Source organism: Polistes fuscatus, unplaced genomic scaffold, assembly GCF_010416935.1.
Source record: "Polistes fuscatus isolate 324 unplaced genomic scaffold, CU_Pfus_HIC Scaffold3, whole genome shotgun sequence".
NCBI classification, from domain to species: Eukaryota; Metazoa; Arthropoda; class Insecta; order Hymenoptera; family Vespidae; genus Polistes; species Polistes fuscatus.
The window spans coordinates 2383501-2403448 of NW_025113107.1; the positions used below are offsets into that span (position 1 = coordinate 2383501).

The 19948-nt window shown below is 38.6% G+C and overlaps 1 protein-coding gene across 14 annotated transcripts in view; it reads left to right on the top strand.

The window, feature by feature from the left end:
* Window positions 1–19948, top strand: part of LOC122519827 (forkhead box protein P1-like) — a 267674-nt gene that overhangs the window by 149048 nt on the left and 98678 nt on the right. For 13 of the 14 annotated variants that reach the window (XM_043639563.1, XM_043639565.1, XM_043639567.1 and 10 more), the window contains one exon: window positions 17269–17403. In XM_043639563.1, coding sequence (XP_043495498.1) covers window positions 17269–17403 — 135 coding nt within the window. Of the gene's footprint in view, window positions 1–14868; window positions 15044–17268; window positions 17404–19948 lie in introns of those variants that run through there. The other variant, XM_043639576.1, reaches the window with a different exon arrangement.

A 19948-nucleotide genomic window follows, 5' to 3' on the forward strand; every position in this document is an offset into this window, starting at 1 on the left:
TCTCTCTCTCTCTCTCTCTCAAACATACTCATACTCGCTCTCCCTCTTTTTTTCTTTCTCTCTCTCTATCTCTCTCTTTTAGTTTGAAAGTGAGAAAGAATCTTTCACTTTATCTATCCTACCAGGGTTTCTCACGACTATGTGACTCTGTGCTATCCTCCTACCATTTTACGAAACTCTCTTCCCTGTTCATCCCTCTGAATATCATTCCGCGGCCGTCTACTCGCATCCCCTTTTGGTCTCGTCAGGGTGTCGTACGACGTGTCCGGAGAACGACGAGAGACGTTTCACATGATCGCCACGTCTCTCTGCCCTTTGATTCATTTCCATCGAACCTGCCGCTACTCTTCCTACAACTTTGACTACTTGCTTTATCTCTCTTTCTTTCTTTCTCTTTCTCTTTTCTTTTCTTTTTTTTCTCTTTTCCGTAAGATACTTTTAACTTCGTTACGAAGCTGCGTGCTTCTTCATCTTTACTTGTCTGATTTCTTTCTCCTGATAAGGATGAAGAACGACTTCGGTATAAATTTTGTATTTATTTTAAATACACGTCAGAACATTTTGTCAAAGATTATGCGATCAACATAATTTATCTAATACAATTTGACAATAATAATTAATTTTATTTGATAAACGAATATATACAATTTTTTCTTATTTCGACAAAACGTAATTATTGTAAAATATAAATATATAAAATAATTATTATATAAAAATATTATAAATACGATAATTAGGATGCAAACTAGATTATTATGTAAAAGACTAAATTAGTCTCCTACTAAATTCGTAGAATTTTTGTTTAAATTGTGAAAATGATATCCGGTAGATTGAGACTTCATCAAAGATATTTCTCTGTGGTAAATGATCCGAATCACTGTGGTAAGCACGTGAAACTCAATAGAGCAGATCGTGTCGTCTTTCTAACATACAAGCTACTTCTTCCTCTTCTTCTTCTTCTTCTCATTTTTCTTATTTTACTCGTTATGCACATCGCGTACATTGGTTCTTATTTCTTTAAGTGAGACATATTTACTCACGATCAGCGTTTCACCTTTCAAACAGTAGTCTAACTAACAATAAGATAATAGCAAGTATAAGAGAGAGAATTGATCTTTTTATTTGCGATCAAAGCGTTTAAGAAACGATGAAGAAACAAGGACACGAAGGCTCGATTCTAAGAAGTATTGAAAAGCAACGAAAGGAGAAGGGATGGAAAAGAGAGTAGAGAAGGAGTGTAGTGAGTAAGGGGCCAGGATAAAACTGCCCCCACAAAGAATTTCAACTTTGAGAGCCGACGCCGCGGAAAAAGATAGAAGCCGGAGTAAAGACAATCGCGCACAATTGGCACATGAAATTTAAAGAAGGAAAGGGCGCGTCGAACGAGAGCTAGAAACGAGACTAACGGAAAGACGAGAGAGAGAAAGAGAGAGGGAGAGAAAATGAGTGAGAGAAAAAGAGAGATGAAGAAATGATAGGGTTGGGGGTGAAAAGAGGGGTAGCTCGCGTTCACTCAATATACCCACGTTGTTCGAGCCCTTATTCTTTTCTCGTCCTTCCAGTTCGGTGGAAATTTACATTTCCTCCCTCCCATGCTCCTCTCGAACTGTCTGTTTATCCCGCTTTCTTTTAAAGAGCCGCTGGTGGCTATACTTACCCCCGTCGTATTGCCACCGTACGGCAACCCCTCGAGAATCCTTCTCTCTCTTTATCTCGCGTCTCCTCTTCATTCTCAGTCTCTTCCATCTTCTACTCTTTCTACTACTTCTTCTTTTTCTTTTTCTTTTTCTTCTTCTTAAGTTCCTCCTGAATGTCCTCCGAACGAGGAACTCGTAGCACCCATCACCTCATCTTCCTCTATACAGAGACAATTCTCCATTTACCGTCGAGATTACGCTTCGTTGGCCGATAATCGAAAATATGCCATCGAATAACGCCTCGGAATTATTTTCAACCTTCGTTCCTTTTTAGCTTTCTTTCCTTCCAGCAAAAGAAAGGCCACCCTCTCGATGAGAGAAACAATCGACCGCGAAAGACTATCGAGAGAGAAAGGAAGAGAAAGCTTATTCGTTATGCCGAGTGTAACATTTGAAAGAGGATTTCAAACTTATATTCATCTGTTTTTTTCTATATTTTTTTCTTCTAGCATTTTTATTGATCATTATATTAAACGCCAATAAGAAAAATATATATTTCTTCGTATGTAGTAAATAATCAGCATTTTATTAATCTTTCCAATTGTATATTTTAATCGTTTCAAAAGATCGAAATAAAAATAAAAAAAAGATGAAAATGAAAGAGGACGATTGTATCCAAGGATTCTTCTTTTCTTATTCTCCCTCTCCCTTTCCCTCTCTCTCTCTTTTATTCGTCGTGCCATTTTCGAAACGTCGCTCAATAAACGAAAGAAGGGATCAGCATTCGTGGCGGAGAATAATCCACACGGATCAGATGCCGAAATCAGCGGGTAATTGACGCAATTTCATCCACCCTCTGGAAGGATTTCGCGAAAGTCCAGAGATAGACGGTTACCGATAGAAGGAGAAGTATCTAAAAGACTCTCGGAGAAATACCTCGGAGATTTTTTGTCGTGAATTGAGAAAGAAACAAAATGGAGGGAGAAGACTTTAAAAAAGAAAAAAGGAAAAAGAAAAAATGAGAAAAAAAAGAGATCATGAAAAGACCACAATCTACTTTTTACTCGAACGTAACTCTCGCGAGTCACTCCATCTCCTTTTTATTCCAGTATCTTTCCTCTCTCTCTCTCTCTCTCTCTCTCTCTTTTTCTTTTCATCTTTCGTCTTCTTGGAAGAAGCGAACCTTTAATAAAGAGCTTAAGCGAGCTAAATAGAAACATTTTTCCGTCGGCTTGGCTCGGTCTTGGCTCAGTTCGCGAAGTCTTGGCTCCGTTGCAATGAAATGAGTCGCAGCAGCTCGTGCATAAGTAATCCGCAGATGAAGGTATCCCGGAGTCAGCCCGAGAAGCCCCTTTTCGTTTCTATCCACCCACCCGTAGGGTGATCCCTCGCCTCGTTCCTGACTACGACTTTCTTCCAGGAAACTTACTACGCCGACGTGTATCGCACTCCTCACCCTTCCTCCCTCCTTCTTTCCTTCCTTCCTTCCTTCCTTCCATTCTATCCCTCTACTCTTCTCTGCCAACTCCTCCTCCTTCTTAGAAATTCCTCTCGAGTATTTCGTCCTCTCTGACTACTACGTTTGGATTTTCCTTCTTTCACGCTTTTCCCCCCCTTTTTCTCTCTCTCATTTCTTTTTTTTTATTCTTTTTAACAGATTAATCAGAAAAAAAATAATACTTGGATTTTCGTTCATGGATGACACGGTTTTATCTAAATATTTTTTTGTAAGAGTAATTTATGATTTATGTTAATGATCCAGTATTTAGTATTGGTTTAAAGTTCATAGAAGTATGAAAAATATTTTAATGTGAAAAGTACGATCCTATGAAATCCCAAACGATTTTACGTAACCCTAAGTACCCTCGAGTTCTCCGAGTAACGAATAAAAGAAGGATGGGGAAAAAAAGACGATGTAGAAGAAGAAAAAGGAGGAAGAAGGAGAGGAAAAAGTAAGCACCGGAACCGTTAATCACGCTTGCGAACTATTCGAAGCACATTTTTCATTGACGTTGCTGTAACGCGATGGAGAAGAGAAGCCGCGTGTCGACGTTTATAGAAGTGGTAGTGGAAAAATCGCGATGGTGGTGGTGGTGGTGGTGGTGAAGAGATGGGGGTTATAAGATGGGGGAAGGATTCGGTAATTATTCGCCATAGGCTTGAAAAATTGCTGCCTGATCCCGAAATCGATAGTCTCGCGTTGAATATCTCTCTATCTCTCTCTCTTTTTTTTTGCACCCTTCTTACGTGGCACCGTACGTAGTAGCTTTTTCCAAGGACAAAAAGGGTGTTACGAAAAGGCGACACCACCCTCTAAACGTGGAACCCCCTCGACAGAGTCACATTATGAGAATAACGTATTGGTATCGTAATAAGGAAACGATTGGATGCGTACCGAGTAAGTACGAGAGTGAGAAAGAGAGAGAGAAAAAATGAGAGGGTGAAAAAGGGAAAAAGGGAAGAGAGGGAGGTAGTCACCTTCGTCGTGCTTTAACCTCTCCTTCACTATCTTCTCATTTTGCTGGAGACTATTATTCATACGATGTTCCAGGGATCTTTTCTCGTGGTTGCCTGGGTTATATCTCTTTAGATATACACATATATACACGCACATATATACATATATGTATATATTCTTATATATAATACTATCTACCAAAAGCTTGGAATTGCTTTTTGATTTTCCTAAAAATCTAATACACTGATAAATTTTGATACGATAAATTTTCTATATCAAATATTAACCCTATATGGACTGATTTTTGTCACGATTATCAAAAAATGTATCTAATCAACTAATATTAACTTCTTGATATAAAGTAATAATGAATTAACAATCTTTAAAAATACTAACTTTACTTGATATAATCGATATAAGGAATCTTTTATCGGTTACAAAATAAAGATTTATGTAAGGACCATATTGGGGAAAAAAGATTAGATTAAAAAATAATATTCTTTTATTGATATGTATAACTTGAAAGTTAAACGGACCTTTAGGTGGTTAACAAGTTGAATGTTTTTTAAAGAAATCTAAGCATTATTTGACGTTTATAATTCTCTTATATTTTTTCCAAACCCAATTAAAAGCAATGCTAGAAATAATTGTCCATATTCGTAAAGACGTATGCGTAAGCGTTTGGTCATTACCCCAGAAAAGGGATTAAGATCGAAGAGCCCTTTAAAGGGATTAAAGCGGAAAATCAAAAATAATTCTCTTCGTTGGCGACATCTCGTAGACTATGGTGTAGCCTAACGCAATAATCCCTTTTCGTCGACGACAATTTAAGGGTCCCTTGTAAGGGCTGAAAGAGACTCGATTACGTCGAGTTCTTCTTCGAGAACGAAAAAACATATCTCAAACTCAACCATTATTTTAATTTCAAATGTAGATCTCTTTGTTTTTTTTTCTTAATTTTGTTGTTTTTTTTTATATCTTTATCGTAATTATTTGGGGAATGAAACTTAGTTCTGTTATTCGAGACTTTTTTAACAATTATTTTGTTTGGAAATATATAATCGATTTTTTAATAATAAGTATATATTTGAAAAAATTATAATAGTAATTAAAACTCATAAATTTTCTCAACAATTGTTAATGCAATTATCATCCAACCGATGATATACAATTCCACACTTAGATAATTTCTATTATAAAAAATTATAAAAATAAAAATGCGTAGATGCTTATCAATTTCTTCAAAAAATATTATTAATGCAATTATCAGTAAATGGATATTCTACAGTAAAACAAACGCAGACAAATATCTGAATAAGGAAAATACGTTAAGTTTGAGAGTAGAACGAATTAAATGAAGAGCTAAGGAAGGATTCAGGCCGGCAGGGTAATCGGCTCGTCTCGCGAAACTCCAAGCCGATGTATAATTTATATAAAACGGCATTAAATTGTCTATGTCGGGGTGTGCGGCTTCTGGTTGGCGACGTTCTACAGTTGAACATTTGGGGGCTGTATAAGACTCTCGATGTAAGAGGGATGAAAGTGGGTGATGTGGAAGGTTACAGTAACACAGGGAAGAAGAGACATTAAGAAAGGGAAATAAAGAAGAAGAAGAAGAAGCAGAGGAAAGAGATGGGATGAGGCGTTGAGTTACGATTGGTGAGAAAAAGTAAGAGTAAAAAAAAGAGTAAGAAAGGACTGCTATATAGAATCAACGAGAACATATTAGCTCGACTTAAGGCGTGGCATAATGATCCTCTGACGAAACCATCTTATTCCGTGACATAACGAAACGTAGTAAACGCGCGCGCGTGTGTGTGTGTGGGTGTGTGTTTGAGAAAGAAAAAGTAAGATAGAGAGTTGCAAGGGGTGGCTCCGTTACGATGGGGGTTGCGGCCAGTCAAGCGAGAATAAGTGCGACTTACAGCAACCACGTTGATTGTCAGTCCTGACTGCTCGCGTTAAAAAAGTCCTGCGCTATTGCAGTATAAAGTGATGTCCTTCGTAGTAGTAGTGGTAGGGGTAGTAGTAGTGGTGGTTATTGGGGGAGGAGAGAATGACGACGACGTGGGGGGAGGGTAAAGCTTTAAACTCGGCATCAAACGCCAAAAGACCTCCAACCCCTCGGCCGCAAATTTTTATTCATTGACACTACACGGACGAGCACTCTTCGGAATATTCGTCTTTCGGAGTTTCGCCAAATTTTTTACTCACTCAGAAAATATTCTCTCTTTCTTATCTTTTAAATAATAAAACGAAGATAATTTTTTTGTTATTGTTCTTTAAACGATACGAATTTTTTATTATATACTATCATCTTCATTCGGAATTAATGTTCTTCTAAAAATTTGATGGTTTATTAATAATTTGATAAATCAATTTCGCTTTAATTATTGATAAATTATTTCAAAATAATTATAATTCTTTAATAAAATGTATTATTAAATAAATATAAGACTACTTTTCTCCTCTCTCGTATATAAACATAACTAAAACGGTGTCATACGAGTAAGTCGTCGTTTCTTCGAGCAGAGAAGATCGTGGTCCAGGGTTTGGGATAAAGTTGCTAGTCGAAAAGAAACTCGGAAGTCCATAAATCACGCGAGGAACCGCAGGGATCCCGAAGAAGGAAGAGATCGGCCTCTGCTTCGCAAATGTGCGAACGTGCGTGTGTTACGAGTTGAAAATAAATGTGTTCAAACGTAATATATACATGTATAGATACCAATATACTCTATATACATATACATATCGATAGGGTTTCTGCTTCTTATTTACTCTAAAAGGTAAAGGAGAAAAAAGAAGAAAAAGAAAAAGAAACGTTGGTCGGTCTGTCCATCTATACTTCGATGGGTACAAACCGCAAAGGCTGACCGTTCTCACAGTAAATATATCGAAGTGAATTGCAACTTCGTCCCTAATCCGAACGTGAAAAGGCCGTGTGCGGTACTGTAGTCGTGATCCATGGCCTCGAACTAAATTCACATTGAATTTATAACGACGGTTATGGGGAAAGCAAGACGAAAAAAAAAGATAAATTTAGATCGTACATCCTATTTTATTTATTTTTTATTTATATTATTTCTTTGGATCGATCATTGAATATCATTTCACATTAAGAAAAAACGAAAAAGAAATAACAGAAGGGAAAATCTTGTCCATAATGTCTTCCATACGAGCAGGAATCCCAATAAACCTCTTAAGGCTTAACAGTGAAACGTCCGAAGTTAGCTTTTAGGTGGAAGACATTAGCAAAACCGAGCTCACCTTTTCTCCGGCCAATTACAAGAGATTTCGCAGTAATCCTATTACATATACACACTTACACATATTTGCTCATTATCGCATAATCGTGTGCCGCTCGTAAGAGCGTATCAACCGCTTAGTTTCGATTGTCCGAAGGATTTCTGGGAGAACGTTAATGGCGAGTTTTCTTTGACCCGATATGCTACTCAACCTTTCATGGGAATCGTTATTTCGTAAACAGACGACAATAAGTAGGAAGAAGAGAAGAAGAATCTGCTTTGTCTCATTTTCATGCTTCATTTATATTTTATTATTACTTAATTCACGTAAGAGAAAAAAAAGGTAAAAGAAGGATTTTTAAAATAACAGGCTCATCAGCCCATTTAAGGAAGAAACAACAAATTAGGCTCGTTCATGTACACTCAATGTGAAGAATAAAAATACGTATAGTAGCTGGAAAAACCTTATCCGAATTAACGTTGGAGAGATTTTATTTAGATGTCGTCGATCTGACGACAATAAATGCGAAAGGTTTCGGTTCTTGGTAAGCGGGATCGAAGAGTGGTAGCACATAGTGCGGGCGTTTAGGAGGGTGTCCAGTGTCCACACCTCTGTTGTCAGCTAATGCTCGGTCATTGTAAGGGGTCGATTCGTAAGCGTACCGAATCTTTTCGGGTGGATCCAGTATAACGTTCGAGGATTCGGGAAAGAGTACCTATGAGAGAGAAAGAGAAAGTGAAAGAAAAAGAGAGAGAGTAAAGGTTAGAAAAAAGGGAAGAAGAAGCGGAAAAAGTAGAAGTCGAGAAAGTCGTAGGTATCGTTTCCTAGAAAAAGAAAATGAACGAGAAAGGAAGAGTTTCACAGATTCCACTACTTCTACGTCTGAACTACCTCTTCCCCATCTTTCCCCTGAACCACCCAACCTCCCCTTTTCTCACCCTCTTCCTATCGTTCAATGCTGGCCTATCGCTCTCCGGCAATCCGGCTAAATCTCTTCCACCATAAACGGCTAAACAAAGAGGTCCATTCTTCGGGTGCGGCAGCAAACCCTACTCACCTCGCCCTTCTTTCCTGTTTCAAAGCGACACCCCCAGCGACCTGTCCTCCTACACTCACCCTTATCGGACTTGTCCACCACTTACGATCATCCATCTGGAGCTCTTTCCTCCTACTCTAAGGCGAGATAGTTCTTCTATCCACATTCACCGAGAAATAGAGAAAGGAAAGAAATGTAGCCATTGTCCATGACTTTTTTCGCGATACAACATCGAACCTCTTTTCCCAGTTCTTTCCTTCCCTTTTTTCGGTGATGAAAAAAAAATGCGTTTAGATCGGACGTCCAGTTTTGGATTTGCCAGGACCCTGACGAAGAGTGATGAAAGACCTTTCTCACTTTTCTTCTTCGAGTGGAACGAGCAAGGGATATTACACCTACGATATATTTTATCATCGATCAGCTACCACTCTTCGTTAAAATCGTTCTTAAAATCTACCCGTTTATTCGAAGTATCTCCTCTCTAATTTCAGTTTCAAACAGAGCTGAGACAAACAGGGAAAAAGAGTTTTGATGATACTTATTCTAAAAGCAGGAAAAAAAAAGAGAATTGAAATAAAATAAAAGAAAGACAAGAACAAGAAAGAGAAAAGTCGATAGAAGTCTGATACAGTCCCTTCTAGCCCATAATAAAAGAAGGCAGATTAATGCCTTCGGTCTTGAATCCAATCAACATTATTCCGACAATAGTCCGCCAGCCAATACCCTTCTTACCCTCTGCTGCCGGTGGCGATATTATCAACAGGCCACCCAGCACAGTCACCTTTCGACTACGCTGACTCTCGTCTCGTCCCTTCCCCCCCCCTCCCACTTTCTATCTCTCATAGCCTGTATAACGTCTTTTTCTCTACCCTCGCAAGACTATGCTTCTTTTTTTTCTTCTTCTTTTTCTTTCACACTCACCATCATCTTGAAAACAGCGACTCGTCGTTCTCACAGAAAAGACATCTAGCCCAGTGTGCTCTTAATTCCACGAGCCGATGATAAGTATGCTAACAAGAGTACCGTCGGTGAACGTTCCATTCTAAAGGAATGGAGAAAAACCCAGGGTGTTCAGGGGGTTACTTGGTGGGGAGAAGTGTGAGTTTACTACTGGTGGCGGTGTAAGACGGTGAGGAGGGTTGCTTCTTAAAGCCAAATTAACGCGACGCTCGTATAAACGGTGCCGACTTTTCCGTCAATGTTAATACCTACCAGAGGGCCATTAGCCGATCGAACCACCCTCCTGAGCAAGGACATAGTGGGGGTGAATTAAGGGGGTAGAAATAGGGGGTTACGCGATCAACGTTCACCCAAGTCGAACGTTTTCTTTCTTTTTTCTTCTTCTTCTTCTTCTTCTTCTTCTTCCAGTCCACATCTTCCAGCAGCAACTCTCCTTAATCGTCAATGCGATAAATCAGCCGAAGAAAGGAGAGAAGAAAAAAAATACCTACTACGCGAGAGAGGATCGCGAACGATAAGCGTGACCGAACATCCCTCTTTTTACTGACACAGTCGTGTTCTCTTCCAATCGACAAGGGTGGCTTCTTAAGATCGCAACTATTTTCTTTTCTTATTTTTCTTCTTTTTTGCTTTTGGTTATCGTTAACGAGATTTGAAAACAATTTTTTTAATATACGTGGAAAGGTATTGACCTCGTTTATTATCGTTAAAGTCTTCCATATGGCCTTGAAAAAAATTCATTCTTATTAGTCAGCTATAAAAGGGATGATTCACAAATCATAATATTATTAAAAAACAAGACCAAAGAAAGTATTGATCAAATAAATGCAAACCTTATCTGAATATATCTAAAAATTAAATAAAAAACAATCAATAAACAATGGCGGTAAAATCTTCGATGCACTTTTGAGAACTTTTAGACATATTAAGTGAACCTCTGACGTAAGGAGAAAAAAATAAAAAGAAAAAAACACAGTTGGTATAGGAAGGAAAAGGGGTGAAAGACGGTTGTAGGAGGGTTAGTAGCCGTTAGGAACCTACGTTGAATCTATAAAGGAGTGTTTTACGAGGGCGGATAATGCGATGAACGATGCGAACAGTGAGCGGTCATGCCTAAAGAACGCGCGTAACCGGACGACCGTGTTCTCCTTCTTTCCCGGATCCTCGCTAACCGAGCGGTTTTTGAAGGTTCACGAGAGAAAGAGAGAATTGGACGATGGTTTTCGAGGAAGAAAGAAAGAGAAGAAGGAAGGAAGGAAGGAAGGAAGGAAAGAAGGGTGAGGTCACCTCGAGGAAGCGGTTTCGCACGTTTCCAGAACGAACGCTGTTGGTGAAGGTGTACTTGCTGTGTATGAGTGAGAAATAGAGTGAGGGAATGTAAGGGGTGGTGGGATTAGGTAAGGGGAATAGGAGGAGAAGGAGAGAGAAGGTGGATGACCCACAGCCCACGGCCCATAATATATCAATTCCGTATTCTAATGTCCAGGCGGTTAATCCAAAAAGCGTCGAGTCTGCGGAAACCTAAGCGGTCATGGCGCCTTTCGTTTCCTGCGGAGGGTGACCCTCCTCCTTCCTCCGTCTCTTTCTTCCCTCTCTTATCCTGTCTCGTCGTGTCGCGAGAGAGAAATAAGGGCTGTCCGTACGACCTACTCGTCACGTATGAACTCTCTCTCTCTCTCTCTCTCTTCTTCTCTTTCAGTTTGCTGGTACGCAGCTAGGAAGAAAAGTCCATGGAGATGGTACCTTCCTACTGAGTTTAGCACGAATCTTCCTTCGATGTCAGCTTTGCGATTCGGATAATTGGAAAGAGATAAAGTTCGTGGTTTTACTATTAACGTGTTCCAAGCTCTCTTCATAGTTGTCACATTTGATTAATTTGTTTAATTTATCAAGCAGAATTTAAGAGCTTGCCAATCTGTAAACAAACATTTTTATTTTCTTATCAATTTAATATTCTACCGTAAACTTTGTCTACTTTCTATGAATCATGTATAATGAGTACCTACTGTGTAAAAGAAAAAGTAAAAGAGAGACAAAGTAAAAAATAAAAAAAAAAAAAAGAAAAGAGGTGTGAAACGGTACGCGGAGAAAAAGGAGGAGTTCTTGGAGTGGCGCGCGAACTATTTAAAAGCGCGCGTCCGCTCGAATTCTCGGGGCTAGTAAATTACCCGAAAAAAGAAATAATCGTTGGTCATCTCCCTCACGTCTCTCCCACTCCATCCTTCACTACCACTTCACTCCCTCCCGTCGTTTCGGTGAACCTGCCTCCGACGTAGCGTCACCTCTCGTCCGCGTCGTTTCTCTTCTCTGCTTCTAAAACGACCCAAAACTCCTCTCGAGCTTTCTCTCTCTCTCTTTCGCATACACACACACACACACACACACACACACCCTGTCTCATTCTCGTTCTCGTCGGAGGAGATATCGCCGCCCTAAAAAAAAACTCTTCACCTCCACCTCCACCTTCTCCTACTTGTCCTCCTTCTCCTCCTCCCCCTCCTCCTCATCCTCCTTCCCCCTTCTCCTCTTCCTCTTCTCGCGACGAGCGTCGCGGTCTGAGATAAAAAATTAGCCGGAGTTGCAAACGTTTCTACCTTAAATCATATATTTATCGCGACATTAATTCAACCCTTTTAGGTGGCCCTTTTTTCCTGGCGCCCACTCGCCACGGAGAAAAAGAGTAGGAGAGAGAGAGAGAGAGAAAGAATTAGAACCCTTCTCTACCCGTAGACTGCACTACCCTTTTTCACTGTCTTTCTTTCTCTTTCATCCATTTCCTTTACCCCTTTCGTGCTGGACGACAGACCGTTACCTCGCTAATTTCTCAGATTCAAGTATTTTTATGTACCGTCCCGCGTACCCAACCGTCTAGGGGTAAATCCTGCCGTTTATTATTTAGGGGAAAAGAGAAAGAAATAGAGATAGAAGAAGAAGATTTGACTCTTGACTTTTAACTATCCTTTCCTCATCCACCACGTGCGTGGGCGTAACGAGTTACGAAGGACTCTCCAACGAACGCGATGAGAACTCGATCGAGAGGGTAGGACATGTTGTATTTTCTCTCTTTTTCTCTCTTATTCTTACCCTCGTTACTCTTCTTAACTTAACCCTCGTAACAGAACCGATTATTCTTTCTCAACGTTCTCAACGTTTACGTAGATTCATCGTTAAAACACAACGATAATATATTTCGTTACTTCTTTTTTTCCCTTTTCTTTTTAAAAGAACACACCCACAATACGCGCATACGGCATAACGGAGTACAGTAAACGTGCTAAAAACACTGAAAACGTTTGGCATAATCTCGAAGCGAGTTCGTAGTCACAGGATTATTATGGATTGTAGCAACATCATCGAGCCCGATGAAGTCGAGGGAAGCATTATTCACGGTGAAATACAAAACGATGAAATAGATGTGGCAAGCAATACATCGACAACAGCTACAGCAACGGCAAAAGCAACGGCAACAGCAACGGCAACGGCAACAGCAACGACAACGGCAACGGCAACGGCAACGGCAGCGGCGGCGGGGTCCTTAAACGTGCCTGGGCCCCTCATGTTTACTTAATAAATACATATTTGGTATACGGCCTGGTACATAAGCCGAGCGAGAGCCGGCTGCTAGCCTATTTTTGCGTTCGCTCTTGTTGTCATAGGACCGGGCCGCCGATGGGAGAAACCTTTCCCTCGACAAACCATCCTTGTCCTTCCTTCTCTTTCTCTTTCTTCTACAATGGACTAACCGAATACAGTGTGGATGTATTTGGAGTGGTATAATAAAATAAAATAAAAGAAGATAAAAAAAGAAAAATAAAGAAGTTCTAATATACAAAATCTTTCGTAGGAATTTCTCATCGATTCGAGTGGTATATAAAAAAGAAACAGACCAAACAAAATACGCTTTTTACCTTTATTTTCTTTCCCTTAAGTCACACAAATTCTTAGACCACAAATTCTTTTACTTGAGATATCTCACAGATGACTATACATATCTTTTAAAATTCGAATAGAATGTATTTGTCATGAAAACAACGGATCAAACGACAATTTAGGCTATACTATCTCGCTGATTATATTCCAATATGAAAAGAAATGATTTAATCGAAGAGAAAAGAGAAAAAAGAAGATAAGACTTAGTGTCCTGGTCGTGACTGAAGAGAGGAGGGCGATCATGGGTGTCGTGCGACGGCTGGCATCAATCGTTTTTTCCTGAAGTCTTACGAGTGGGTGGTATGTTTGAGAGAAGAACATATGGGAGGAGGATGGAGAAGTATAGTAAGAAGACGAAGACCAAGTCAAGTCCAAGAAAGAAAGAAAGAAAGAAAGAAAGAAAGAAAAGAAAAAAAGTAAGAACAGAGAAATGAAAAGAAGAGAAGAGAGGACACAAGACAGGCCACGATGCGCTGCTTATGATGTAGTGGTTTAGCCCTTGGGTGCGTTGGAGGTGTAGTGTGGTCGTAATAGAGTAGAGTAGTATAGTTGTGTGGTGGTAGGGTGGTGGTAGTGGTGGTGGTGGTGGTGCTGACGATGAGCTGGAGGTAGGTGGTGGCTGGTATCGTGAAAGAGAAGGGAGAGCGGGAATGCGCGCGCGAGAACTCAGTATACTTGGTGGAGGGAAAAGTGGAGTCGGGGTCGGGAGCTCGAAGGATCGGAGAGGGGGTAGAGAGAAGAGAGCGTGCGAATGCGAGAGGTGGCGGAAGAAGATCGCGGTAGTGGCGGTAGCAGAGAAGAGAAGAGGTGGCGGTGATGGAGAAGGAATGAGGAGGAAGGAGGGGCAGCCGGCGAGGAAGGGTGGGAGTCGGTGCGAGAGAGATGCGGGGAAGATTGGGGGAAGCGAGGGGACCGACCCGAAGGGGGAAGGGAGAGGAAGAGAGAGAGAGAGAGAACGCTTGAAAGCAGGCCTGTTGGTTGGTTTCAACTATATTTGTTTATATTTACACAATAAGCAACAGCCCCGCCGGTTCGGGCTCTCTCCGTGCTCGCTATGCTTGTGCCGCATTTAGTGTTTAGTCCTCGCTACTCGCGCGGCGCGTTAACTTACGGTTCCACGACGTTCCTTGTCGTATTCTTCATATTCTTATTCTTATTCTTAATTTTCTTCTTTTTTTTTCCATTCGTTTTCGTGACTCCCACGATACGTTTAAAGGGAAAAAGAGAGAGAGAAAACACGAGACTCCCTCTCTCTCTCTCGCGCGCGCGTTGCAACATCTATTTATCGCCACGTGCTTGTGTATCGTCGTCTTCTTCTTCTTCTTCTTCTTCTTCTTTTTCTTCTTCTACTTCTTCTTCTTCTTCTTCTTCTTCTACTTCTACTTCTTCTTCTTCTTCTTCTACTTCTTCTTCTTCTTCTTCTTCTTCTTCTTTTATTTATTTAATTTTATTTACGATACAAACGAGAAGACAAGTGTGAAGTCTGTGGTGTCACCAATGAATTTTAAAGTCCTTAAAATTTGTATCAGTAAAATGTAAAGGGAAAGAGATAGAGAGAGAGAGAGAGAGAGAGAGAGAGAGAAGGATAGAATTAGTGTGTGAAGAGCAACGAAAGAGTGTGCCGATTCCAAAGAGAGAATCGAAAGTATATAACGAAAGCGTGGAAGGTGCTAAAGAAAAGGGAGTAGGGGAAAGCTCCCTACCGTGCCAAGGAAGAAGAGACTTCCGGTGTGGTGTTTCGTCGAACGAGAGAGATCCTCTCGCCGGATGTTTATCGTGAGTGTCCTTTACGAGTGTTTTTGCTCCAGTTTCTTTTTTCTTCATTACTTATCTTTGTTCCTTTTTTTCTCTTTTTCTTTTTCTTTATTTCTTCTTTTTTTTTTTAAATCTGAAACCGCATTTCCCTTCTTCGAACATGAAAATTCTCCAAAGATTTAAATATAATTTAATATAAATCCGTACGTCTTGTTTTTCTTATTTTTCTTCGTAACAAAGAAAAAAGAAAAAAAGAAAAATGATAAAGAAAACGCACCAAGAAAATAACTTCCATTCTAGGTCTCGAACGAGTTCACATACCACACCGTTAACGTAGTCACTTGCCTTCCAAAAGGGGGCCAACGATATGTACTTTTTTTATCACCTAAGGATCCTACAGAGATTACGTGTTATTTATCAAACTGTTACCTCCGTACGTGCAAGAGCTTATCGTTCGCTTCTTTTTTCTTTTTTTCTCTCACTCTCTCGGTTCGTCTCGTCGACTCGAAAATATGAAAAAATTAAAGAAAAAAAAATCGCTCTACAAAGCTCAGCCACGACTTTATAATATTTAAAAAAAATATTAAAAAAAATTAACGCAAAACTATTTATTATTTATTCACCTTTAAAAAAAAGAAAGACAAAAAAGAAATATTAATTTTTCGAAATTATCGTAAACCAAGGAACGTATTCAATGGCATGCAATATCTAGAATGTTATAACTTCTGTCCTTTTAATTTTTTGCTCCTATCTCTCTCACTCTCTCTCACTCTCCTTTTCTCTCTCTCCTTCTCTCTCCCCCATCCCCCTTCTCCTCCTCCTCCTTTTTCTCACTTTCTGGTTTTTCGCGCGTGGACTATCGCTTGTGCTCGCCACGTGAAACTACCGATCGATTTGCCTTCGATGCGCGTAATCGTTCTCAGCGAGAAAAAGAAAGAGAGGGGAGTCAGAGGGAGAGAGAGAGAGAGAGAGAGAGAGTGTGAGTGAGTGAGTGAGTGAGTGAGTGGAATGGAACGGAAAGGAAGGGAAGTTCGAAATTATTATTAGAAAGCCGTAACCGCATGCGAAACATTGTTACTTTTGCGCGCGGCGTGTGTGAGACGGAATCACGTGCGTCACGCTACAATCTATAATCAGTTGTGCTCACTTGCTAACGATCAAGGCAAAAAACCAGTCTCTCATTTTCTCTCTCTCTCTCTCTCTCTCTCTCTTTCTCACTCTCCGTTTCGATTTTCGACGATCACTGTAATCAATCGTTCGATCGATCGATTCGATTCAATTCGATTCCCTGTCCTGTAAAGATTAATTATATACACATTCCATCGAATAACGAATAATCTTTATGCTAATTAAGACATTTGTTATATCTTTTTTTTTATTTTTTTTTTATTTATCACTTTTTTTATAACGTCGCCTATTTTTTTCTTAATTATAATTACTAATAATCATTCTCGTCTCGTAATATTCTGTTTCTTGTATGTTTCTTTCATCTTTTTATTTCTCATTTTTCATATCGTGTCTCTACGCGTTTCAATTTGTCGAGAAGAAGCGTTTTAATTTTTAATCCTCGATACTTTCCTCTTATGTATTATGCAAATGTATTATATGTGATTTATTATTATGTCATTGGAAGTTGTATTAGATATTGATTTTATTTTATTTATTCAATTTGTACGTACGTAATCGTCTACTCGTAAATCAAATTCAATTGTATGGGTAAAAGGAATGTAAAAATGTTGGAAAATTGTTATCTCTTTTTTTGCGAATGTTCAAGTTTTAGGTTTTTATACTTATTTATGAGTTTATATTAAATTTATGTTTATGAGTTTATATATAAATAGACGCATAGATCCAACAAATATGAATGAATTTTAAATTTACAAAATATCAGATTAATCTTTAGAATTGCGTTTTCATCCTTACAACGATTCTCGCATAATTTCGTTGGACAAGTTAGTTCAGTGTTCTCTCTCTCTCTCTTTCTCATTGAAGACACAACAATAACACAAACCATAGTTGTTTTCGCATAGTGTTTATTAACGACGGGCATCGAGTTGCATCAACGTTCGTTCACGTATATTCATGAGGTTGTACATATATGTACTTAAACATATCAATGCATTATTATTGCATACACGTATTTAAAATATTTCATCAGTGTATTTCTTAATTTTTTCTAATGAAATATTCTTTAGAACGATTGAAACAATCGTATTACCGATACGTAAGTACGATCATTATTTCAGGACGATGGCATGATGGATCATGACACAGACGGAGACGGTGCGATCAACTTGTCGACGTCGCAACGACCCTCCGCTGCTACAACCCCCAATGGTGACATCCCCGGTTACGGTCAGGATCAACAGGACAACGATCAGGTAAGGAATCTCAATAAAACTGAACAACGACATCGAACTAGTTTGTCATTTCATTTGCATGTTGCAAAAAAAAAAGCAATACAAAAATATAATACTAATTCCGGTTGAGGATGAAATGAATCCAACACGCGTTAATCTTTGTTGGGCATTCGCTAGGGAATTTTTTGTTTAGACTAGGTGATACAGGAAAGAGTATCGTGTAAAAATCTGTTGAAAATATTACAAGTTCTTAAATAATGAAATTCTTCGTTCGTCGTTCTCTCGCTGACATCAAAGAACTAACTGCTGTCTCTTTCTCATTCACTCTTTATATATATATACATTGTATATGTACAGGGTATCTGAGGTGGTTTTTTCGTACACACGTTGTAAAGTGTATTCTACGTTCAAAAATAAGACAAAATTGTTCTATAAACATTAATCACTTGAAGCTTTATTCAAAAGTTATAACATAAATTGTAAAATTGTCTAAATGTGCTGCTCAAAGATGATATTTAGGGGTTCTGCCTTTATTGTTTATTATTTTGAAGTGATTCAACGTATTATTCTCTGTACAATAGCTTGGCAACCTAGATTAGTGGAAGAAACTAAAACAAGAAGTTTATGCAACTGCGATAGCTACATTTGATGTTATGGTAGAACGAATTAAGGATGCTGTTGTAGAAATTAATAGAAAACCACAAGAAATTTGCTATATCAGAAACAGAATATTATAGCATTGTTAAATTTGTATTTGTGTAGAAAAATATTTGTATTCAAATATTTTTACAAATTATGTTATAACTATTGAATAAAACTTCAAATGACTTATGTTTATAGAATATTTTTGTCTTATTTTTCAGTATAGAATACGCTTATAAAATGTTTACGAAAAAACTTTAGAAACCTTGTATACGTGATATTTATCTCTGTTTGTTAATCTCTCCTACTCTCTCGCTTACCCACGTATACTAGTATATGTGCATATGTTTCCTCGTTCTCTCCTCTTTCCCTTGTAACTGCGGCTTGTACATACGGTAGAATAGCAGACGGAGGACAAGTTAAACGATCTATTTCGAAGTTGCTCTTCCGTGAGTCATCACCGAGATACGCGATTCTCTAAACACGTCGTTTCGTTGAATTTTGTTGACGCCCAACGCGTCTTTCAAGTACTCTAACATTTTTGAAAGAGATTCGTCTATTTCTTTTTTCTTTTTTTTTTTAAATCAACTGATTTTTTTACGATCCTAACTTTTTTTTCTCTAAAAAAAGAATAGACACACGTATGTACGAGTGCTTATAACTTTTCTTTTGAAATAGGAAAAAAAGGGAAGAAAGGGGGAAATCGAACAATTTTCTAAGATTGTATGCAAGCTCGGTGGAAAAAGTACGAGAAAGAAAATAAACCGATTGTTCGACCTTAAAAAGTGAACTTTTCGGCACCAAGAAAGAAAGAGAGAGGGAGGGCTTGAGACGTAGGCGATACTTTTGAACCGTTTGACACCCAACCACCATAAAATCGAGCCCCCTGATTTTAAATTCAATTCAAAATCCCGCGCTTGGTGTTGCCGCCGCCAAGTGGAAAGGAAACGAAGAAAGAAGGAAAGAGAGAAAGAGAAAAAGAGAAAGTGAAATGCAATATACCAGTACGCTACGTGGCAAGTAGTGGCGAGGGAAACAAATGTTTTATGGCCCCTAAACCGGCCTTTTCGGTTTCGTTCTCGAAAAATAGAGAATGATATGGTCCTATACGTTGCAAGTCTATTCTACATAAAACATATAAAGAATATATTTATTTTTTATTATATGCGGGGTATTCCAAAAGTTTTACTAAAAAATAAAAATATAAATAAAATAAAAAATTATTCGTCAATTAATTAGGAAAATTTTTTTTTATTTCTAGATGTTAATCTCCAGTAACATTGATTGTTTAAAAAATTATGCCTGTCAATCCAAATACTTAGCAACAATAATTAGAATTTTTAAGTTCAGTAAACCGAGTCTTGGAATATCCTGTACGTGCACATATGAAAGTATCACATTAAATAAACTCATATCTATTTGAAATTAATTGTAAGTATAAAAATCTAGTAAGTGATATTAGTTATACTTAAGCTCTTCTTTTTCAAATTTACGTCTATCTTACATTAACATGTGTTACTTTTACATATACATATTCTCTTTTATTCTTTGATATGTGTGCATACAAAAAATTACCACACAATCATAAACTCGTTCGTTCGTTCGTTCGTTCGTCGTTTCGTTCGCTTTCGTTCGTAGATAGCGGCCAAATATCAAGTTCACGTGACGCAGCGCGTAAATAAGTGTGTACTTATAGGAGTATGTGAATTACACGTGCGACACGTACATCTGTTCGTTTGTTGGTTAAGTGTAAACAAAGATTCGCTTATCGCTGCTCCGACACGTCGCGTAGAACGTACACGCGTTGATGTTGGAGTCTCCAAAGTTTCTCTCTTTCTCTCTCTTTCTTTCTTTCTTTATTTTTTTCTCCCTCTTTCTTTTCCTTTCTACATATCTTTTTGGGGATTTATTTGAAAGAGAAACG